This window comes from Bos taurus, chromosome 3 (genome assembly GCF_002263795.3).
Source record: "Bos taurus isolate L1 Dominette 01449 registration number 42190680 breed Hereford chromosome 3, ARS-UCD2.0, whole genome shotgun sequence".
In the NCBI taxonomy this organism is placed as follows: Eukaryota; Metazoa; Chordata; class Mammalia; order Artiodactyla; family Bovidae; genus Bos; species Bos taurus.
This window is the reverse complement of record NC_037330.1, coordinates 108,107,605-108,123,212: the sequence shown is the minus strand read 5'-3', so window position 1 is coordinate 108,123,212 and position 15,608 is coordinate 108,107,605. Positions and strand designations below refer to the sequence as shown.

At 51.8% G+C, this 15,608-nt stretch overlaps 3 protein-coding genes across 5 annotated transcripts; 2 read left to right on the top strand and 1 right to left on the bottom strand.

The window, feature by feature from the left end:
- Positions 1–2,249: 2,249 nt before the first annotated feature.
- On the top strand, positions 2,250–10,337 carry MANEAL (mannosidase endo-alpha like). 2 transcript variants are annotated; one of them, NM_001102105.1, is given in 4 exon segments: positions 2,250–2,883; positions 4,100–4,209; positions 6,344–6,420; positions 7,993–9,567. In NM_001102105.1, coding segments are annotated over 4 exon segments (1,368 nt in total). In that variant the 5' UTR covers positions 2,250–2,339; the 3' UTR covers positions 8,630–9,567.
- On the bottom strand, positions 10,322–14,305 carry YRDC (yrdC N6-threonylcarbamoyltransferase domain containing). The gene is made up of 5 exons (NM_001075550.1): positions 13,827–14,305; positions 12,865–12,979; positions 12,634–12,753; positions 11,532–11,674; positions 10,322–11,200 (listed from the first exon to the last, which is right to left on the bottom strand). The coding sequence occupies exons 1-5, from the start codon at positions 14,207–14,209 to the stop codon at positions 11,131–11,133; spliced, it is 831 nt and encodes a 276-aa protein (NP_001069018.1). The 5' UTR covers positions 14,210–14,305; the 3' UTR covers positions 10,322–11,130.
- C3H1orf122 (chromosome 3 C1orf122 homolog) lies at positions 14,298–15,507 on the top strand. Of its 2 annotated transcripts, none has more exons than XM_059885195.1 (3): positions 14,298–14,335; positions 14,567–14,768; positions 15,031–15,507. In XM_059885195.1, the coding sequence occupies exons 2-3, from the start codon at positions 14,721–14,723 to the stop codon at positions 15,124–15,126; spliced, it is 144 nt and encodes a 47-aa protein (XP_059741178.1). In that variant the 5' UTR covers positions 14,298–14,335; positions 14,567–14,720; the 3' UTR covers positions 15,127–15,507. The 2 variants fall into 2 exon arrangements, with proteins under 2 accessions (XP_059741178.1, XP_059741177.1); XM_059885194.1 differs by having other exon boundaries at positions 14,298–14,476.
- The last annotated feature ends 101 nt before the right edge of the window (positions 15,508–15,608 follow it).

Here is a 15,608-nt window from a genome sequence, read left to right as displayed (position 1 = left end):
CAAGGAGGTCCAACCAGTCCCTCCTAAAGGAGATCAGTCCTGGGTGTTCATTGGAAGGACTGATGCTGAGGCTGAAACTCCAATACTTTGGCCACCTCATGTGAAGAGCTGACTCATTGGAAAAGACCCTGATGCTGGCAAAGATTGAAGGCAGGAGGAGAAGGGGAAAACAGAGGATGAGATGGTTGGATGGCATCATCGACTCGATGGACATGGGTTTGGGTGGACTCCGGTTGTTGGTGATGGACAGGGAGGCCTGGCATGCTGTGGTTCATGGGGTCACAAAGAGTCAGACACGACTGAGCGACTGAACTGAACTGAACTGAGTTGTATCTATGTTGCTGCAAATGGCATTATTTCATCCTTTCTATGGCTTGGTAGTAGTCCATTGTCTATATACACCACATCTTCTTTATCCTTTCATCTGTTGATGGAAATTTAGTTTGCTTGACTATTATAGGTTTTGACTATTAGAAATAGTGTTGCTGTGAACACTGGGGTGCATGTATCTTTTTGAGTCAGAGTTTTCTTCAGATATATGCCTAGAAGTGGGATTGCAGAATCATATTATAATTCTTTTTTAGTTTTTTTAAAAACCTCCACACTGTTTTCCATAGTGTCACCAACAGTGTAGGAGGGTTCCCTTTTCTCCGCACCTTCTCCAGCATCTGCATAGCATTCCTTCTTGCTAAGGAATCACATGGGGCTTTGATCTGGATTATGTAAACTGTCAGCAATACATCATTTAGTGTACAGGTCTAACTCTGCCTTGATTTCTAATGGGTGAAACAGTTCTCAGAGATTTCTGAGAGGCTCTTCCCAGCTTCTGGTCCTCAAATTCTGCTCAAATAAAATTTTCCATTTCTGTCTTAGATCACCTGGTTAACTTTTCAGCAACACTACCATGAATTCTCTCGAATGCAGTTTCTCGGGCTCCCAAACTACCCACATTTCCCAGTCTTGCTCCTCCTCTTCCTGGGGTTCCTAAAATTCACTTACTCGTGAAACAAGAATCCAGTGCCTACTACTATGCCAAGCTCTATTTTAGATACTGTAGATATAGTTGCTCATGAAACAAATTTACTGTCTTCATGGACCAGAGAAGGAGGCAGACATAAACAAAACTTTTTCTGAATAAGTGAAATAATGAATAATGCAGAGTTCGGACTTAACGTTGAGTGGAAAACTTATCATTGTCTACAGAATATTACACCAAAGTATTCACTCCACAAGCAACCCTGGGAACTGAGTGGCAGACCCTGTTCTTCAAGCCCTTGGGTTCTTAAACGGTGAATGTGACCCAGTGTCTGCCCTCTGCAGCTCGGAGTCCCGAAGGAACTTCCAGCAAGTGTTCAGTGTTAATTTTGTTCGGCCCTGCAAAAGTGCTTTATGGTAGCCATCTCATTTAGGCCTCACTGCTGAAGCTGAAACTCCAATACTTTGGCCACCTCATGCGAAGAGTTGACTCATTGGGAAAGACCCTGATGCTGGGAGGGATTGGGGGCAGGAGGAGAAGGGGACGACAGAGGATGAGATGGCTGGATGGCATCACTGACTCGATGGATGTGAGTCTGAGTGAACTCCGGGAGTTAGTGATGGACAGGGAGGCCTGGCGTGCTGTGATTGATGGGGACGCAAAGAGTCGGACATGACTGAGCGACTGAACTGAACTGAACTGAACTCTAGGAGGTTGTCCAAGGACAGAGTGCTTGGGATAGCTGGGTCGGGAACAGGCAGGGTGGACAAGAGTTCTGGCAAGGAGACAGTCGTGATCTTTGGACTAAGGCCCGGTCCGTGTGACCTTGTGCAAGTCACGGTCTCCCTCGTTCTCGCAGGCTCTCGCCAGGGTCTGTAGTGTTTTCTCTGGGGTTTTCCCGACGCTCCTTTAACTCGGGATTCATATTCTGCCTGGGGTGTTTGAGAAAAAGTCCGAGGGACGCGGGATCTGGGGCAAAGAAGGAAGATCTCTGAGATAGGCAGAGAAGGTGAAGTCAGTTAAGAGGGTACAGCGGGGAAGGCGACAAATCCTCCGCGAGCCGTCCGCTTGACTCAGACCCCGGGTCCTTGGCCAGGGATCTCTCAGCTCGGCCACTCTCGGTCTGGGTCCCCGTCCACTCCCCCCGCGGCTCGCGACCGCTTGGTCTGCGCCGCCTGCATTCTCTGTGTGCGGGGCCCGCCCGCACTGCGGGGGAGAGGCGGGGAGCCGCCCACGCCGCTCTCGGCGTCGCCGTCTCCCTGGGACGCGCGCCGGCTGCGCGACGCGCGGGAGCCGGGCGGGCAGCCATGGCCCGGCGCGCGCGGAGGTAGCCCGGCGGGACGCGGGGAGCGCGGGGGCCGCCATGGCCCGGCGGCGGCGCCGCGCCTGCATCGCGCTGTTCTTGGTGCTGCTCTTCGCCTTCGGCACCCTCATGGGCCTCCGCACGCTCAAGGCTCCGGACGGACTCCCGGCGCTGGGCCCAGGCCTGGAGCTGGCGCCCTTTGAGCGACACCCGGAGGGGGCCCCCGCGCCAGCCGCCCGGGCCCCGGCCGCCCCCGCCGCGCCGCCGCCGCCGCCGCCCCGCACCGCGGGCCCGGGCAGCTCCCCAGGGCCGGCCCCAGCAGAGGCCGAACCCGCCCCGGGGCAGAGTCTGCGCGTCTACTCGGACCTGCACGCCTTTTACTACTCGTGGTACGGGAGTCCCGGGCGCGAAGGCCACTACATTCACTGGGACCACGTCATGGTGCCGCACTGGGACCCCAAGATCTCGGCCAGCTACCCCCGCGGCCGCCACAGCCCTCCTGATGACTTGGGCTCCAGCTTCTACCCGGAACTGGGGCCCTACAGCTCCCGGGACCCCGACGTGCTACGGGAGCACATGACCCAGCTGAAGGAAGCCGCCATCGGTGAGCTTCCCCCTCCCCCATCGCTCGGGCCCCCAGCCTCGCCCTTCTTCGTTCCCACACCCCAACTTCCACTGCTCCTATCGCCGGGCCTTTGGTCCCCCTCACTCAGCCTGGCTTCTTACCCCTTCTCTTCCAGAACTCTAATTCCATGCTCACCAAGAGGCACCGCCCCCATCTCTTGAATTCCGACCCCTCCACCTCTACCGTCTGACAACCCCCCGCCCTCACTTCCCAATTCCAGGGCCCTTTCCGAGGGCGGAGCTGCTGGGAGGGTCGGTGGAAGGCGTTTGCACCAGGGCTGTCCCAGGGACAGTGAGGAGAGGAGGGCAGTCTTCATGTCTGTTGGGCTTCTAGGTTTGGGTAAGTGAGCCCTGGGTACTCTGGCCCGGAAGGAGTCTGGAGATCAAAGCAGTAGCACCTGGGATGGCCTCTGCTTTCACACCAGGGACAGGGTAGAGCCTCAGCCCTTGCTACTTTTTCTGGCAGCAGAAAGGAAAGTTTGCACATGTTGTATGACAGACCCTGTTCTATTTGCAGTAAGGGGCCTGGGGGCTTTTTCATCAGATACTCTGCTTGGATAGAAGTCCATCTGTAGGCAGGCTGGGGTGGGGAAGCTGACATTTCAGATTTTGTCACTGAATTCTGCTGGATTTTACAGTACATTTCAATTTCTCTGGAACCGGTTAATGAGTGTGGAGGAGAGGGGGAACTGAATGCCAGAGACAATGGTGGGATGTATTCACAAATAGCACAGAGGCTGTCCCTCAGGACAGACAGAGGGTTGACAGTTGAGACAAATGTTATTTCCACAAGAAGGGTAAGATGACCTCTACTCAGGGCTCTTCTCCCTCAGAGATACTCCTCTCCTCCAGAGATAGGGCTGTGGATTCCTATCTTCCAGGTGGATGAGGCATTGTCCATCCATTCCCCTTTGTTTAACTACTTGCTAACGCAGGCCAGAGGCTGGCTGGGCTCTAAGGCTCCTTCCTGGCCTGAAACGTTAGGGCTCCTGCAGCCATGGAGCTTCAGCACCACAGGCGTGGACAGCTCCAGGGCTCAGGCTCAGGGCTCTGATCTGCAAGAAAAGAACCTGGCAGGAGCATCAATCAAGATTTCATTCAGAAACCATTTGGCAGTTGGAGATGGTTTGTGAGGGAGCACATCTCTGTTGTGAGGCATTGTGTGTCTCTGAAGTATCCTCTGTGTTGTGTCTCAGGCGTCCTTGTCCTGTCCTGGTACCCACCTGGCATGGCTGATGATAACGGGGAACCTTCAGATGACCTGGTGCCTGCCATTCTGGACACCGCCCATCAGTACAACATCCAGGTGAGTCTCCAGGAAGAGGTCAAATGCTCTCTAGCCCATGCTGGAGATGTCCCTTCCTCCACCACAGGGATGGCGCCTCTTGGCATTAGTCCAGGTACACATATACATAGTAAATGTGATGCTGGGAGATAGGGATCTAATAAATACTGCCTGTGTCACTCTTTATTTTTTGAATTCTGGAAAAAATACTTTGGGGAAAATAAATAGAGGATAAATGGGGGACTAAATAAATATCACTCGGAAGAGAAGAGAAAGGCAAGGGAGAAAGGGAAAGATATACTCAATTGAATGCAGAGTTCCAGAGAATAGCAAAAAGAGATAAGAAAGCCTTCTTAAGTGAACAATGCAAAGAAATAGAGGAAAATGATAGAGTGGGAAAGACTAGAGATCTCTTCAAGAAAACTGGAGATATCAAGGGAAGATTTCATGCAAGGATGGGCATGATAAAGGACAGAAATGGTAAGGACCTAACAGAAGCAGAAGAGATTAAAAAAGGTGGCAAGAATACACAGAAAAACTATGAAAAAGTCTTAATGACTCAGATATTCACCATGATGTGGTCACTCACAGAGAGCCAGACAGCCTGGAGGGTAAAGTCAAGTGGGCCTTAGGAACAAACGTACTACGAACAAAGCTAGTGGAGGTGATGGAATTCCAGCTGAGCTATTTCAGATCCTAAAAGACAATGGTGTCAAAGTGCTGCACTCAAAATGCCAGCAAATTTGGAAAACTCAGCAGTGGCCACAAGACTGGAAAAAGTCAGTTTTCTTTCCAATCCCAGAGAAGAGCAATACCAAAAAAATGTTCAAACTACCATACAATTATGCTCATTTCACAACTGAAGTGACTTAGCAGCAGCAGCAGCACATGCTAGCAAGGTACTTCTCAAAATACTTCAAGCTAGGCTTCAGCAGTACATGAACTGAGAACTTCCAGATGTGCAAGCTGGATTTAGAAAAGGCAGAGGAACCAGAGGTCAAATTGCCAACATTCATTGGATCATGGAGAAAGCAAGGGAATTCCACAAAAACATCTACTTCTGTTTCATTGACTATGCGGAAGCCTTTGACTGTGTGGATCACAACAAACTGGAAAATTCTTAAAGAGATGGGAATACCAGACCACCTTACCTGTCACCTTGAGAAACCTGTATGCAGATCAAGAAGCAACAGTTAGAAGCATACATGGAACAATGGACTGGTTCAAAATTGGGAAAGGAGTACATCAAGGCTGTATATTGTCACCCTGCTTATTTAACTTCATGCATAGTGCATCATGTGAAATGCTGGGCTGGGTGAGTCACAAGCTGGAATCAAGTTTGCCGGGAGAAAGATCAACAACCTCAGATGTATATACAGATGATATCACTCTAATGGCAGAAAGTGAAGAGGAACTAAAGAGCCTCTGATGAGAGTGAAAGAGAAGAGTGAAAAGCTGGCTTAAACTTCAACATCCAAAAACTAAGATCATGGCATATGATCCCATCACTTTATGACAAATAAAAGGGGAAAAAGTGAAAACAGTGATGGATTTTATTTTCTTGGGCTCCAAAATCACTGCAGATGGTGACTGCAGCCATGAAATTAAAAGATGCTCGCTCCTTGGAAGAAAAGCCATGACAAACCTCGACAGAATATTAAAAAGCAGAGACATTATTTTGCTGACAAAGTTCTGGATGGTCAAAGCTATGATTTTTCCCATAGTCATGTACAGATGTGAGTGTGGGACCATAAAGAGGGCTAAGTGCCAAAGAATTGATGCTTTCAAACTGTGGTGTTGGAAAAGACTCTTGAGAGACCCTCAGACTGCAAGACCAAGCCAGATCAAACTTCTTTCCGCAGTTTCAGGCAGCTAGTGCCGATCACTGGGAGCTGGCACATTAAGTTGAAATCTATTAGCTTGCAATAGCCCATCGGAATGATTCCTAAGGCTCTGCTGTGGGAGGTGGAGAAACTTCTCACTTCTCTTTTTTGGGCCTGAAGGGCAGTGATTGCTTTTATTTCCATTATGCCCACCACTGCCAGGTCTCTCCTGAATGCTGCCTCTTCCTCAGGCCATGGCTGGAGCACAGGCTTTGTAGGTTTTGCCCCTGGACAGACGCTCACCTGACCAATGTCCCTTGTGTCTGTGGCAGGTGGCCTTCCACATCCAACCCTACAAGGGCCGAGATGACATCACTCTGCATGACAACATCAAGTACATTATTGACACGTAAGGCTCCAAGGCTTGGATTTTGGTGGGGATCAAAATGGGGGCAGGGATAGGTTTGGAGGTGTAGGTCAAGAGACAAAAGGGCAGAATGCCTGTGTCCCCAGCATCTAAAAAGAGTGAAACAGTACTGGGCTTGGAGACAGCAAGCTGGGATTGCATTCTGGTTCTGTGGTCTCCATATTGTGATCAGAAGCAAGCCTCTTAACCTTTGAGCCTTGTGAGAGTTGTTTAGTCACTAAGTCATGTCTGACTCTTTTGTAACCCCATGGATCACAGCCTGCCAGGCTCCTGTCCATGGGATTCTTCAGGCAGGAATATTGGAGGGTTGCCATTTCCTTTTCCAGGGGATCTTCCTGACCCAGGGATTGAAACTGCATCTCTTGCATTGGCAGGCGAGTTCTTTACCATGGAGCCACCAGGGAAGCCCTTTGTGAGAGTTACATAAGCTAATATATGTGAAAAGTGGCTTGTAAATGGCTTGCATCTATCATTCATTCATTCATTAAAAAAATATTTATCAAGTCCCTTCCAGTGTCCAGGCACTGTCCTAAGTCCCAGTTGTTTAGCAAATGTGTAGGGCTAGCAGAGTTCACAACCTAGTGTGTGTTTGGGGTACAGTGGAGCAGACAGTAGTTATAGACAACAAAACAAATAGTGATCCATACTATGAAAAAGTAATAACAGAATAAAGCAGAGTAATGTGTTAAGAATGTGCTCAAGAAATGGCTTTAGAATGAGTGTTCAAGTGAGCTTCTCTAAGACATGTGAGCCAGCATTTAAATGAGGAGTCAGCTGTGCAGAGATCTGGGACAGACAGAAAACACCATGAAGAGGGCTGTCAGATGCAAAGGGCATCCGATGGGACAACTCTTGACAGCAGCCAGTATAACTGGAATGTAGAGGTAGATGGGGTCATAGCAGGAATGGAGGTGGGCAGGGCACATCAAGTGGGTGGGGCTTTGCTGGTCTCGGTAAGGAGCAGTGAGATCTGATTCACACTTTAAAAAGATACTGGATTAAGCACAGCCAAAAAATGAATAAATAAGAGGCTGGATTATAGGGAGATGGAAGTAGGAGCCTGGAGACCAGTTAGGTGGCTGTCAGTATAGTCCAGATGGAAGATGGTGGAGCAGGGATAAGTGGTTGTAATTTGTTGTGTTAATCACTCAGACTGTTGGCAACCCCCATGGACTGTAGCCCGCCAGGCTCCTCTGTCCACAGAATTCTCCAGGCAAGAATACAGGAGTGGGTTGCCATTCCCTTCTCCAGAGGATCTTCCCAACCCAGGGATCAAACCTGGGTTTCCCACATTGCGGGCAGATTCTTTACCGTCTGAGCCACCAGGGAAGTCCTGGGACAGGGAAGTGAGGCTTCAATAGAGGAATGACAAAGCTGGGGGGAGAGAACTGGGTTCTTGCTTACAGGCATGATGAGTCCAACTGTGGAGTCCAGCTGGATCCAAAATTGTGCTTGGGCATCAGGAAAGGTCTCATGCATGGCCAGTCCTCTGGGTGTGTGGGCTTCTTTCCTCTTAGGCTGCTGGCTCAGCCTTTTCTTTTTCCTGCTCCTCAGGTATGGCTCCCATGGTGCATTTTACCGCTACAAGAACAGCATGGGTAAGAGCCTCCCGCTCTTTTATATCTACGACTCCTACCTGACGTCCCCTGAGGCCTGGGCCCACCTCCTGACACCAAACGGGCCCCACTCAATCCGCAACACCCCCTATGACGGGGTCTTCATAGCGCTGCTGGTGGAGGAGGGCCACACCCATGACATCCTGGCTGCTGGATTTGACGGCATGTACACCTACTTCGCCTCCAACGGTTTCTCCTTCGGCTCCTCCCATCAGAACTGGAAAGCTGTGAAGAACTTTTGCGATGCCAACAACCTCATGTTCATTCCCAGCGTGGGGCCTGGCTACATTGACACCAGCATCAGGCCTTGGAACAACCACAATACGCGGAACAGGGTCAATGGCAAGTACTACGAGACAGCCCTGCAGGCAGCCCTGACTGTGAGGCCTGAGATTGTCTCTATCACCTCTTTCAATGAGTGGCACGAGGGCACCCAGATTGAGAAGGCCATTCCCAAGAAGACGCCGACTCGGCTGTATTTGGACTACCTGCCTCATCAGCCCAGCCTGTACCTGGAGCTGACGCGCCGCTGGGCGGAGCACTTCATCAAAGAAAAGGAGCAGTGGCTGATGTGAGGTGCCTCGGAGCCAGGGCGGGAGGTGCTGAATCCCAGCCTCTCTGGAAGATGGCACCACAGGGGGCTCGGCTGAGGTTATAGGCACTTGCTCCCGAGTCAGCAGCTAGGTGCTTCTGGGCCCGTCAAGTCAGGGCCCATGGGGAACAGAGCTAGTTCCTCAGGCAGGTGGGTGTCCTGCAGGGATGGGAAAACTAGGGGGTGTTCCAGAGTGGGAACCCCAGGGGCTGGCAGGGGACTGCACTTAGCCCCAGGCAGCTCCACGTCGTCAGTCAGAACACTTTAAACAATTCCTTCTAGCTTGGAACTCAGCTGGTTGGTGTTGTGGAGTCACCAAGTCACTGCTCACAGAAGGGTGTCAGGGCTCTGGGCCAGCATGCACCTGCTCTTCTGCCAGCCTGTGTCCTCCCCAGGCCTCCCTCCCACATCGGCTGTCTTCCCCAAGTTAAGAAACCATACTTAAGACTTTATAAAAGGGAACATTCTCAGTTTAAGCTCTTCCCAGTAGATTCCCAGACCTGATTATCAGGATATAATCCTGAGCATTCGCACATTTATTCAACACACCCTCGGCGAGCACCTTACCACGTGCCAGGTGCTGGGGGAAAACCTGACCAGGAATGGTTCCTGTCTTCCTAAACTTACAGGAGCCAGCTTTCCTTTTTCCTTCTTTGGTGTGGCCTTGTAGCTAGTGCCTGAGCACAGCTATGAGTTTTTCCTTTTATCAGCTTTGCCCGCTGCTGGGAGTTCACTTCATTTTCCTCGAAGAAAACACCTCTGTGCTCCAGAGCTTTCACTTTCCTAGATGATTATTTAGCTCCAGGAGAGGACTAGGACACTCCCCATCCCCATTAGCTGCCTGAATTGAATGAGGCCCACTCACTAGAGCCGTTTTCAGTGCTACTGTGATTTGTATTAAATATGACGTGTTGTTCCTATTCTCCAGCCAGGTTTCCTTTTGCTCCTTCAGGTCAACAAACTCTGACCCCTCAGTCAGATTCTGTGATGAACTGCCAAGTGGGATGGGCTGGCTACCACATTAACACAATGGAAAAGCCGAGTTTGCTTAAGAAATTAGTAGTTTCAACAAGACTTTTAGAGGGAATATTTAGCAAACCAAGGCTTATTTACAAACTAATATGCTAATTGCAGGGATCCTCAAAGCAGGCCCTGGGACACCCTCTTGTCAAGATTCTTAAGATCTACTTGAAAACATACATTCGAAACCACTGTATTGAGTTTATGGGCTTAAGACTGAATCCTAATTCTGAGAACTGGGATGTGAGGGGGGAGGGGAGGAAGTGGGCCCTACTGGTCATCACAAGGACTCCCCAGTACCTGTTTAGTAACAGGTACTAAACCCCACCAATGGATGGGGCAGGCTTGGTCACTTTGCTGTGATTCAGTTGGGGAAAGAAACCAAGGCAGGCAGGGACAGGTGAAAAGGGCTGGATGGTGACCTGGAGTAATTTACAAGGGAGTGACAATGAGGCTTCATCTCACACATACACATTTTTAAAGACACTACGGTCAGACCAGGGGGAAGGGGCAATAATTCTCACACACTGCTGATGGTAATGCAACTTGATTGAGTTCTTTTGAAGGCTAACCTGTATCAAGAGCCATAAAAATGTCCATATACTTGGACCCAGTAATCCTACACCAAGGAAATAATTCAAAAGAAGAAAAATAAAACATTTACAAAGATGTTTAATAGCATTCTTTTCTATTAACGAAAAAACAAAGTTCAAATGCCCAACAATAATTATGTGTAATACTTTATATATATATATATAAATACTGCAGAGTAGACACTGGATTTAAATAAAGGTATTACAGGTATAAATCACAATTTGTATTATGAATAAATAAGAAAAAAGGGGCTAAAAAAAAGATTTTCCAACATTCTTTAATAATTTGGACACCCCTCCCCAACCGAGCTTACTTCCCATCATTAGACCGAAATGATGACTCTGCCAGGCAATTACAGCACAGAACCAGCCCTGGTCCAGAGGAAGCAGTGTTTGGCCTATGGCTCCACAGGTTTTATCCTAATCTGGTTCCAGCTTCAGAAGCACAAAGTGCCTTTGGTCTCCTGAGACTCTTAAAGAAGCATCAACTGATGCACTAGCTGATTTGGACCTTAAATGCCACTACCCCCCAGAGAAGAGGCTCTCATTAGATTGCAAACTGGTTATTTTTCAAAAATCAAAGGAAGAAGAAACCTGTTATCTGAACCAGGCCAAACTAGGAATGGACTTAAAATTTCTATTCACCTTTTAGCTAATATAGGAAATTATAGATACTCCCAAACCAGGTGTGAGGCTTAACCAGCAGCTTCTGAGTTCTGGTCTATACAGTTCAGAAAGAAACTCTGCCTTAAAAGGTCAGACTACTAACACTGTAGCCCTAGCAGCCTCTGCAAATGAGGCCTTGCCAACCACCAGCAGTCGGACACATAGTGTCCAGCACCAGCCCTTGGGCCTTCCCTCCTCCAGAGTGTCACCAGCAGGATCCATGTGAGGGGAGCAGCCCATACTCCTGGAGGATGGCTGAAGTACTTTCAAGGGCACTGGGGAGGAAATGGAGGACAAGTTAGGGTGTGACTTCTTAAAGCCCCGAGCCCACCAGAGTCTGGACATCAGGGACCTCTAAACTCTTTGTAATATGCTCTGTTCATCAAACCCGTGATGGACCCTTTGAATCCTGAAAAAGCCAGAAAACACTAGCAAACTTAGTTCCACTCCACCCACCAGCTCTCCAAACTTCCCACCCCACTCAGGGCAAGATAGGAGGGGCAACTTTTTTTTTTCCCTCCTGGTCAAGGCACTTTTGTAAATTGCATTTCACAACCCCCGCTCAAATCCTACCCCTGTGCCACAGGAAAAAAAAAAGAGACTCACCAACCAGGACGAATGATGCCAAACTTTCCAGGCACAGACAAGTCAACCACAGTTGAGCCTAGTCGACACTCTGGGCTCTGGCCGTCCCCAATTGGTCCCCCATCAATGATCAGGGACAAGTGAGGCCACAGGTCCTGGAATTCCTGAGAAGAGGGAGAGGCATCTGCAATGTCACACACGCACAAGGCATATATGCAGAGGCCACACAGCTCTAAAGCAGCAGGCATCTTCCTCTAAGCAGGGGAAGGAAACTCAGGGTCAGCTGTAACAAAGACACTGCATTTGTACCCAGGATACCACATCCTATGAGGTTTGGAGCTCCCCCACGTTAGCACCCCAAGGAACACCTATTGAGAGCTTAAAGACAATCTTGCTATGGCAAGAGGAAATTCCACACACTGCTTCAGTTTGGGAGGGAGGAGTAAAATGACTGAAGACCTCAGTGGGAATCCAAAGCTGTAGGCTCTACCCTTGACTTTCCACCAAACTCTGTGTGACTGTATGCAAGTTATTTTATCCAGGGCTATAAAAGGGCTAGACTGGATGGTCACTAAAGGTCCCTCCAGGCCTACCACTCTAATCCTGAATCTCAGCAGAACTCTGGATCAGGGTAGCAAAGAGAAAACAGGTGGACTCAGCAAGTGCATGCCATTGGCACTCAATCCCTGGGCTGTGGAAAGGAGTTTCCCTTCAGAGCTGTGGACTGAATTGTTAAATGACCTAGCTTGTAGCAGAGCTAAGAGAACAGAAAAAGGAGTCCCTGGGATAAGTGACTTAACTTTTCAGTCTTCTGCTGAGGCGGGGAGCGGGGGAGAGAAAAAAACATACTTATTATGTCTCTTATTGTTAAAAAGACACTACTGGAAAAAAAAATCAATTCTCCCCCTTGATTCTCCAACTTTAAAACTTTTCTGAGGTTATTCTGGATTTCTCCCACCTCTGCCAAATGGGCACACTTCCTACTATTAACCCAAAAGGGTGGCTTTCCTGCCAGGCAATTCCAGTGAACCATCATCATCCGCCCCCGGCCCCGCCATGCCCTGTTCAGAGGAAACTGTGGCCTGGCTGATGTTTCTGCAGGGAGGACTGGGTTTACTCTCACCTCAACATTCAGAGAGCTGGACTGGGAGCTGAGGTTGGCACTGGTGAGAGCGAGTGGCCCCCCAAACATCTGGGCCAAGTCCTGCATGAAGGCGTGGTCAGGAATCCGGATGCCTACAAGCTATGAGGCAAGGAGAAAGGGGTCATAAAAAGGTTGGAAGGGGTGGGGAATGGGCCTGGCATGGATCCTAGCGAAAGCCAATGGCAGGACACAAGAGAAAATCTGACTCACAGGAGTGAAAGGATTCAGGTCCTTGTTGAGCTCCTCTGAGCGTTCCATCACCAGGGTCACTGGTCCTGGCAACAGGTCCTTCAGGAGCCCCTCAGGTACTCTCACGTGGCAGTACCTGGGAAACAAGGGGGCGCAAATCCAACCAAATGAAAGGCACTGCTGGTCCTATTCCAGAACCTAGGAAGATCTAGGAAAGGTGACCTGAGGGACTACAGTGGGATCCGCCTGTCTCGCCTTTCACCCCCAAGAGCTTGAGCAGAAAGCAGGGCTCCAGAGGAGCACCCCAGGCTTGGATCCCACAGGTCTCTAGTCTGGGAGACTACAACAGCTGCACCGCTACCGGGCTCCGAGTTTTATTTTCTACAAAGTACTCCCTCTGTTAATTTAAGCTACCGTGCTCCCCCTTTTTTAAGCCGTAGGAGTACCCCCACCCCAGTATCACAAAAAACGCCAGGACCATAGGGCCTCCGCCTGCCTCTTTCCGGAGAAGGCAATGGCACCCACTCCAGTACTCTTGCCTGGAAAATCCCATGGACAGAGGAACCTGGTAGGCTGCAGTCCATGGGGTCACTAAGAGTCGGACACGACTGAGCGACTTCACTTTCACTTTTCACTTTCATGCATTGGAGAAGGAAATGGCAACCCACTCCAGTGTTCTTGCCTGGAGAATCCCAGGGACGGGGGAGCCTGATGGGCTGCCGTCTATGGGGTCGCACAGAGTCGGACACGACTGAAGCGACTTAGCAGCAGCAGCAGCAGCTGCTGCCTCTTTCAGCGCCGAGTCCCCGATCACGTTCAAGGCCTGGCAGGCGCTAAGTGCTCCATACACATTTCCAGTTCCGGATTCCTGGGTGAGCCTGGACAAGCCCCTCCCGCTCTCTGCGCCTCAGTCTCCCAAGCCTGTCACCGGAAACCCCTCCCGCGGTGCCGCCCCCAGCGGGGCCGGGTCGGGGCGGCCTCACCTGTAGACGTCGGCCACGCGGCCCAGGCATACGGCCAGCGGCTTGGTCTCGCTGCGGCCCTTGACACGGTACACGGCGCCCAGTGCTTCCGAGCAGCTCGCCGAGCAGGCCAGGCCGTACAGCGTATCGGTGGGGACGGCCACCACGGCGCCTGCGCGCAGCTCGGCCACGGCGGCCCGGAGCGCCTCGGTCCAGCCGCCGCGCTCCGGGTTTGCGGCCCGCCCGGCCCCGCTCCCCGGGAGCCGCAACAGCCGGGCCCCCGGCGTCGGGCTTGGTGAGCGAAGGAGGCGCCCGCTCCGGGCTGAGCCCGCCGGTCCCTCGCTCAACCCCATGCTGGCAGCCACCACGGCCCTCAGCCCCCTGCACGGACGTGCCGGAGACATCCGCCCAGGCCCGCTTCCGGGAGGAAGTGACGCGTCCAGTCATCTTCCGGTCCAGGAGGCTCGGCCCCACCTCCGCGCCGGGCAACTTAAAGGGACCGCGACCCCCAAGAGGATTGAAGGAGACCGGTGGGGACGGGGCGGGGCGCTGCTTTGCAGAGTCCTAGCGCAGCGCTGGGGGCCGGGGGGTGGGGGCGGCCGAAAGGGGGGCGGTGGTCGGGCCGCGCAGGCGGAGATGGAATGGGGCCCGGGCTCAGACTGGTCACGGGGGTGAGAGGGGGCCCGTCGGGGCGGGGGGAAGGGGTTCTGACCCGGCGCAAGCGCCGGCCCTGACCGTCTGTCTCGCTCTCTCCCGGGCAGGGAGGCTGCCGGCGTGGACCGTGGGAAGGCGGGGCTGGGGCTCGGCGGGAGGCCACCCCCGCAGCCGCCCCGGGATGAGCGCGCCCAGCAGCTGCTGGACGCCGTGGAGCAGCGGCAGAGGCAGCTCCTGGACACCATCGCCGCCTGCGAGGAGATGCTACGGCAGCTGGGCCGCCGGCGCCCGGAACCGGCTGGTGGCGGGGTCAGTGCCCACCCCGGGCTGGGCCTGGGAGGTGGGGACTGCCCACTGGCCGCACTTGCTAAGCCCTGGCTTCCCCTGGAGGGTGGACGAGTGTCCCCACTGCTTAACCCCCTACTGCCTTTCATCTGGACGAGAGGCTTTGAAAAAGTTAAGTGCTATCCATAGCCAAACGGCCATCTCTTTCGGGGCCTAATCCAAGGCCTTTCCTCCCAACCTCACTTTTTCTTTTCTCTTTCTTTTTTTTTCCCCCTGTTCCAATCAGAATGTCTCAGCCAAACCTGGAGCGCCCTCCCAGCCAGCTGTCTCCTCCAGAGGTGGCTTTCCAAAGGATGCTAGCGATGGAGCTGCGGAGCCTTGACCATCCCCGAGCCGGGCGCCCTATCTTCTCTCCCTCCCCGGGGCTGGTGGCTGGACTCTGAACAACTCCCTTTCAATAAAGGGGCCAGTCTTCACTGGCAATGGCTGGTATTTGGCTGTCAGCCTGGGGAGGCAGCTCTGCTAGCAGCTGGGTTCACTCCCACTTCATCCTGGCTGAAGGCAGTGCTGAGCTCTGAAATGTAGCTGACGAATGAATACCCAGTCTGATTACCCAGATTTGGGCAGACCAGCAGTGCTCGCCAGAATTATCTGGCCTGTTCTGGGGGATCCAGGTGGTGTTACATGTCCATTTCATGCTTTGGGGGCTCCTAGCCCCACAAAACACTTTTAGCAGAGCCTTTATTAAAAGGAATCCTGCAGACTCTCCTGGTGACCGACCTTTCCTTTCTGTCCCCTCTAAAAACTCTGATGCCTGGGGAGTGGGGAAGTGGTTGAAAACTGTCAGCCATGGGTAGGGTTGGG

Excerpts from the sequence above, each read along its gene's own strand:
- C3H1orf122 (XM_059885194.1), top strand. The coding sequence starts at position 14,442 with ATGGAATGGGGCCCGGGCTCAGACTGGTCACGGGG. Across the intron at positions 14,477-14,566 it reads GGCTCAGACTGGTCACGGGG|GGAGGCTGCCGGCGTGGACC; the intron begins GTGAGAGGGGGC and ends TCTCCCGGGCAG. Across the intron at positions 14,769-15,030 it reads CGGAACCGGCTGGTGGCGGG|AATGTCTCAGCCAAACCTGG; the intron begins GTCAGTGCCCAC and ends TGTTCCAATCAG.
- YRDC (NM_001075550.1), bottom strand. The coding sequence starts at position 14,209 with ATGTCTCCGGCACGTCCGTGCAGGGGGCTGAGGGCCGTGGTGGCTGCC. Across the intron at positions 12,980-13,826 it reads CGCGTGGCCGACGTCTACAG|GTACTGCCACGTGAGAGTAC; the intron begins GTGAGGCCGCCC and ends CTTGTTTCCCAG. Across the intron at positions 12,754-12,864 it reads ACCTGAATCCTTTCACTCCT|CTTGTAGGCATCCGGATTCC; the intron begins GTGAGTCAGATT and ends CTTGCCTCATAG.
- MANEAL (XM_024989393.2), top strand. The coding sequence starts at position 4,139 with ATGATAACGGGGAACCTTCAGATGACCTGGTGCCTGCCATTCTGGACA. Across the intron at positions 4,210-7,992 it reads CCCATCAGTACAACATCCAG|GTATGGCTCCCATGGTGCAT; the intron begins GTGAGTCTCCAG and ends CCTGCTCCTCAG.